At 36.5% G+C, this 6,788-nt stretch overlaps 2 protein-coding genes across 3 annotated transcripts in view; both read right to left on the bottom strand.

Annotated features, from left to right (window-relative positions):
• The window catches only part of LOC107551537 (forkhead box protein P1-B-like), a 45,336-nt gene extending 42,386 nt beyond the window's left edge, over nucleotides 1-2,950 (bottom strand). The window contains exon 1 of one of the 2 annotated variants that reach the window (XM_016233158.1): nucleotides 2,613-2,950. The gene's annotated coding sequence lies outside the window, so the exon portion shown is untranslated. The remainder of the gene's footprint in view (nucleotides 1-2,612) is intronic. The other variant, XM_016233157.1, reaches the window with a different exon arrangement.
• Nucleotides 2,951-3,334: 384 nt separating this feature from the next.
• Nucleotides 3,335-6,722, bottom strand: LOC107551504 (eukaryotic translation initiation factor 4E type 3-like). The gene is made up of 3 exons (XM_016233120.1): nucleotides 6,399-6,722; nucleotides 5,116-5,188; nucleotides 3,335-3,349 (listed from the first exon to the last, which is right to left on the bottom strand). The coding sequence occupies exons 1-3, from the start codon at nucleotides 6,572-6,574 to the stop codon at nucleotides 3,335-3,337; spliced, it is 264 nt and encodes an 87-aa protein (XP_016088606.1). The 5' UTR covers nucleotides 6,575-6,722.
• Nucleotides 6,723-6,788: the final 66 nt, after the last annotated feature.

Below are 6,788 nucleotides of genomic sequence, written 5' to 3'. Positions count from 1 at the left end.
AAAGAGCACAGACAAAGCCTTAGTTTGTTTATATGAAGATATTTATTTTATTTGTGTAACTTATTTGTTTGATTTGGGGCGTGTTTTAAAATTTCAATGTATTTTTGTTATTTACATTTACATTATATTTAAATTTTGTCATTTAGCAGACGCTTTTGTCCAAAGCGATTTACAAATGAGGACAATAGAAGCAATCAAAACCGCAATAATATGCAAGTGCTATATTAGTATATTATTATAGTGTTATATTTCAATTTCACAAAGAAATGTGCAGCATTTTGTCCAAGCAATAATAAAAGGACACATTTAATTTATAATTTGTCTTAAATCATTTTGATTTAAGACAACTTTAAACACATTTTGTAAAAAAAAAAAAAAAAACAATAATCGTGAAATCAAAATCGTGAATCAAATCGAATCGTGAGGTGAGTGAATCGTTACATCCCTAACAATTAATAAAGCTGAAACAGTCACTTGATCTTATCAAATTGCAATTTTCAAATCAAAGACTGCTATTTAATTGAAGTAGAAGTTTCAGAGTAAAAAGTGGCACTGTGTTTATTTATACGTGTGCAGCTCATAATACCATATTTTCAAAACTGGAAATGGGAATGCATTTGGAAAATCAATGTGCACTAGGTTCACATTACTTTTTGTAAATTCACATAAGCAGAACTGCCAACATTTTTGTGGACAGACGTTTACAGCATGCCAATATTAAACCACAATAAAAGCTTGAAGATTTGACATGTTAAAAGCTTGAGAGTTTGAACATCTTAAAGTGAATAAGACAAATATTTGTATTGTAACTCGTGGTGTTAGCTTGTTCTTGTAAAGAGTGAACCCAAGTAAATGTGGGCAATCTGTCAAATTTATATCATTATCAACAATCTACTTCTCAAACAAATTGTAGAGATTATGAACAAACACCTTGACTGAACAATTTTTGTAGATGTGATAAAAATCAAGTTTATATTTCATTCATACATGGTTGTATTATACATGTAATAACTTAATTTTAATAACTTTTTCAGATATATACATATAACATGCACATACACACACCTATCTCTACATGAAAGTTACTACAGAAAATATAAGTTTTCTGTTTACTTGCATATCGTGTGACTATTAACTGACATCAGAAAAGTGTGGACATGCAAATGTGTCATTAAATTATTGAAATATTAACTTACAACGCTCAGAGGGGTACTTGTAAATAATTCGCCATAAACTAAATTATAATTTGGGAACCCTCTGTACGAACAAATGAAATCCTCTTTAACGCTCTACTGAAACTGTTTTCCAGTTGTGCTGAATGGACAGATCTTCACAATGGACCGTAAAGTGAGGGAACCAGATCCTAAAGGCAAGTAACACCTGGTTTAAGAACAGACAACTAAAGTAAATAAAAAAGACGGAATGGGATGCCTGTAAAGAGCTGCAACAAATAATTAACCGAATTGTAAATGCTCAGAGGCTAAAAGGAGAACTGAAACCTGTCAACGGGCCTCGCTTTTTTGTATTTGTTGTCATTTCAACAACTTCAAAATCAAACAATGAAAGTGAAGGAGACTTTTTTTTTTTAACTCTTTAGTACACTTCATGAAGAATTATGAAACTCAGCAAACCAAGTAGACTAAAAATACTGGCTGTGAAAACCTGGAGATCTACCAACCTACCTAGGCAGCACTTCTTTGCATTATAGGTGCCCTAAAACAAGTCTAGGTAGGTACTTCACTCAGCTATGAGACACAACCAAAGTAACACGCCTCTATGAGAGGATCCATGCGAGTCCCTGTTTAAACCTGCTGACCAAAATCAAACCACCCAGTTAGGATTAACAGTCAATTGAATGAGATTTGACTAATGCCCACTGACAAACATTGTAATACAGGCTGCATAATTATAGTGTGGAGCAAAAAAAAAAGCATATATATATGTATATATAAATAAAGATGGCATGTTCAAAAAGAAAATAACTGATTTAAACAAATTACTACATTTTTATTTTAGGCCTAAATGTAGAATGATTGGGTAACTGAAAAAATGTGCATTTCAGCTACTTGATTAACTTCCAAAGATGTATGTGTATGAATATCTTGCATGATCAACAGTCCAATAATGTATGTAACGTTACCGGTATTTGTAGATTGTACGCATGTATCTTTTAGTATATGCTGTGTTGTTAATATTTGTTTTGTAAACGTAACAGTTTAATAATGATAAAATCTGTGGGGACTTGGAGGTTAGATGGGATTTACGACAGACTGCGAGCAGTGTCTTGAACTGAAGTTACTCAGGCTGTTTTTGTTCTCCACAAGAACTGAACCAAAGGCACATGTTAGCCAGCTAACACTCCCATAAGGGGTTTAAATGGGATGCTGCGACAATTACTAGTGTAACGAAAGCCACCGACTTTGTTCAAGGTAAATTGCCTGTAATAAAACACTAAATAAATGGCGATAAAAGAGTGGAGAGCTTTGAATTAGCTGCTCCCCAGCGCTGCCGTTAGTTCTGATAAGGCTAATAACTAGCAAATCAACCTCGCAATGTAAATTACGACTAAACACAGTGAAGGAAACTTGATAAAAAAAAAAGAATAAACTTACCGGGGATGAAGTGGTTTCTCAACGGACAGAATGAAAACTTTAACGGCGACCCTGGAACGAACTTTGGCGAGCTGGAAAGCGCAGTGTGTCGGTGTCCCGTGAAGCTCGCGCAGCCGCGCGCTGGCCGCCACACTGCCGCGTGCAGCACATTGTAAACAAGTGTATCCTTCCGCAGTGCGAGTCCCAGGGACTACTTTACGGACCACGCGACTGGATTTTGCAAGTATACGACACCGTTTACAGCGAGCGTCGAATTATAAACGATAAACAAGATTAATTCGATAAATTTAGCGTGTGAGTGGTGTCAAAACCGAGTTTTTGAGGCGAGTTGGAGAGCAGAGTAGCTGTTGGGGCGTGACGTCACGTCCACCTGCTGAGGTTAGTGCGTCGTCGCGCAAGAAGCGAGGAATAAATACTGTTGCGCACTAGACTGGATATGATTCATTCCATGAGGCATTAATCAATAACATACTAAACACGAACTGGCGGGAAAGATATGTGAGGCAAATCTGGTGAAATGTGAATTAAATAAAAGGTATTGGAGATGCAGACAAAGTGAAGACATTACAAATTGCGTTTAAAGGGTGGGCAGCGCCACCTAGTGGTTACTACATTAGTATTTTATACATCATAAATGCATGTGCATTTGAAATGACAGACGCTCCTTTTTTGTTGTTGAAATAACTGCAGTAGTCATATTTCGAATTCGGCTTTGTATTTATTCAATATTTCAAAACCTATAAGCAAAAGAGAAAACAAATTATATAACTGATTAAATACATAGAGAGAAACAAAACATTCTGTGAGTGAAACCCTACTCTAAAAAATGCTGGGTTAAATACAACCCAGTGCTGGGTAAAATAGGGACAAACCCAGCAATAGGGCTGTTTTGACCCAGCGGTTGGGTTAAATGTTTAATCCAGCCTTCTGGGTAGTAACCCAACCGCTGGGTCAAAACAACTCAATTGCTGGGTTTGTCCCTATTTTACCCAGCACTAGGTTGTATTTAACCCAGCATTTTTAAGAGTGTAGGAGAACACAAGGCACCATTCCTGAAGATTGACAATCAGTTTGAGGTTTCTGATCCTGATTGGGAGCCTGGAAAACCGACACAAATGCTCCTAAAAATAACCTCAAAAATCCACATAAGTACTCGCATCTCATTGAGAGATCAGTGATGGGTAGGAAAAGGCTGAAATATGAAAGGTCAGCTGCATGTACAGGTTATTTTGCACATCCCTGCCCACATGAAGGACAAAATCATGATTGTGCTTTTTAGTGCATTAAGGGACCTGGTTCATGATGCAGGTCTTTTCGGGCTTGAAGTTTCAGACTTGACAAACCTAAACAAAACCGCCACACAGCAGAAAGTGAGCTAATGAAAAAGACATCAGTAAAAACGAACGTGAGAAACACTGGTTTAACTCTCTCTATACGAGTTCAGAAGGACGCAGACACGTGCAGATCACAGACGATGATGAATTATAACACAGGAAAACAGAAAGGAAATCTCTTTGGTACTGAAAAACTAAAAAAATATATGCTCTGATGATAACGCAGGTCGTTTTCAGTTTCGTAATTTGACAATATCTACACTAGCTCCCCTCGACTCACAAGTTTTCCAACATAAGCATCCATCCAAACACAATAAAACAAACTACAATCTGAAACAAGACACAGTGTGATTACAGCGAATAAAAAGGCAGTTAGAAGCAAATGCATAAGTTAAAAAAAAAATAGACTTAATGATTTCCGACAATGAAAATATGAAGCATTTGGACTATTTTGACAAAGACGAGGCACTAAGCGCCTACAGCAACACACAGAACAAAATGCAGGATATCAACCACGAGGCAGAATGCAAAAAAGAAAAGAGAAGTTCAACAGTGCTATGACGCCATTCTAAAACAGCTTTGATTTACATAAAATACTACAGGAGGAGGTCTGGATACAGTTTTCTAAATCATAAAAGCAAAGCCGTTCGCAAGATGCAAGAATTTACCCTCATGTGATTAATACAGGATTATTTAAATTGACTTAAATATCACATTTAGGGTGAAAACGTGGAATTGCATATGCATTTCGCTGTATACTTACTGTTATAACCAAGGCTGTTACACCCACTTACATTTGCTCTGAAATCATTAATAACCAGCAACAATATTTTCCCCAACTGCAACAGTAAACTTTTTTTCTGCTGGCTTACAAAACTATTAAACACTATTACTGTCCATCATAATATTTTGGTGCCTAATTTCATTTAAGTCATATACAAATCTAAATGAAAGCTACAATGCATTATTGAACACAATAATTAGCAGTTATTAGCATCTGTCAAATTTGGGCTTGCCAAATTTGCATATATCTCAATTAAAATTCTATAAAAACAGAAATTTCACCACATCTTGATTAATATATCAAAGGACTAGTTTTTCAGGTTGATCAGGCAAAACATATAATTATACAATTACAAAATGACTTCTAATAAAAGTGCAACACCTACTTGTACAGTGTGGACAGTGTATATCTTTTTGAGATTTGATTCACACTCTGCTGCCGTTGTACCTGGTAATGACCTTGAAGACATAAAGAATTTAAAAGAATTACAAAATGCACACTAATAAATACATTTAAAAGAATAATTCACTTAAAAATAAAAATTCTGTCATCATTTACTCGCCCTCATTTCATTCCAAACCTGACTCTCCGTCTTCTGGGGAACAAAGTTGAATTTCTTAGTAATATAATCAAAAAGAGTGGCCAAGATAATGAAAGTGAATGTGAACTGTTGCTGTAAAGCTTCAAGCTTGCTTGAAGTGCTGTGTTTTTTGTCATTTTGAAGCTTGACAGCTTCATATTATATGATCAAAAACAATCGAGACATTCTTCGGAAATTCCCCTTTTGTGTTGGGCAAAGGAATATCATACAATTTTGCAATGACATGAGGGTGAGTAAATAAAGAGAGATTTTTGGGTGAACTATACCTTTAAACAAGACATTTTTGCACTACACTAAGCTTGGCACATCATCTATATCGCTGCCATAAACCATATATTCATAGGGGTGTTATCTCCGTCTTATGTCATGTGCAATTTAGTGCTTCTGATCATGCCATGAGACACAGAACACAAGCATTTCACAATCGTTATGGCAACCAAATGTCAGTCTGACGGTAAACAGGACTTCAACCCTTTGAAAATCATTACCAAAAAACTGAAGAGAGAATTTTAAGCAAGAGAAGCTTAAGGAAAAAGCAGCCTGAGTAAAAGTATATATATATAGCTTATTAATATCATTACATTGGTTATATATCAGTTTTAAAATCACATGCAAATGAACAATCAACTAATCAACTTAGAAGTGGTAATTTCACAATTTAACTTATTCTGCACTAACCGTGTCCTACATTTTAAAAACGCCAACAAAACTTAAATGGGCTCCTGACAAAGCCTTGAGGTACACCCTTACCATATTACTCTGTTTACAGAGCTTCAGAAAGAACATGAAATCTGATATTAAATAACAACCATGACCTACAGGTGACTCGACCTACTTTCCTAAGTTATTATATCAGCTCTGCGTTATGACACTCTTAATTTAATCTTACAAACACTTAATACAGGCGCCTGAGCCATTTACTAGTGTTAGCTGTGCTCGTTTAGAAACTGAAAATAGTAAGGTTAGCTATAAAAAGAGAAATACCAATCTTGGGCCTTTGTTGACAGGCTTGTGGATATAGAAAGTCCTTAATGCTTAATAACAGTAATATACCAAGATCAGCCTACCGATCCAGCCAGAAGGTCCACGGGGAGTGCAGCGGCAGCGAGGTGCCGTCCTCGATGTGGTTGGTGATGTTTTCCAGCTCTCTCTCGTCGATGTGGATGTCGTTTTCTGTTGAGTTCACAGGGCTGCTTTGTCTCGCCGTGTTCAGCTGCAGGTTTGGGGCTGCAGGAACCGCCATTTTTGCTTTATTACCGCTAATCGATGTGTGAGTGTTTTGCTGGGAGATCTATAATAATCTCCACATCCACAGATAGGCAGATTATTGATGCTGACTCATTTGCCGTTCGGCCGGCTGGACTTGCCGCGTCACCGACACAACAACAACAACAACAACAACAACAACAACAACAACAACAACAACAACAACAACAACAACAACAACAACAACAACA

This window comes from Sinocyclocheilus grahami, unplaced genomic scaffold, assembly GCF_001515645.1.
Source record: "Sinocyclocheilus grahami isolate Dianchi unplaced genomic scaffold, SAMN03320097.WGS_v1.1 scaffold426.1, whole genome shotgun sequence".
NCBI lineage: Eukaryota > Metazoa > Chordata > Actinopteri > Cypriniformes > Cyprinidae > Sinocyclocheilus > Sinocyclocheilus grahami.
This window is presented reverse-complemented; position numbering and strand designations above follow the sequence as displayed.

Excerpts from the sequence above, each read along its gene's own strand:
- LOC107551504 (XM_016233120.1), bottom strand. The coding sequence starts at position 6,574 with ATGGCGGTTCCTGCAGCCCCAAACCTGCAGCTGAACACGGCGAGACAA. Across the intron at positions 5,189-6,398 it reads TGGACCTTCTGGCTGGATCG|GTCATTACCAGGTACAACGG; the intron begins GTAGGCTGATCT and ends TATGTCTTCAAG.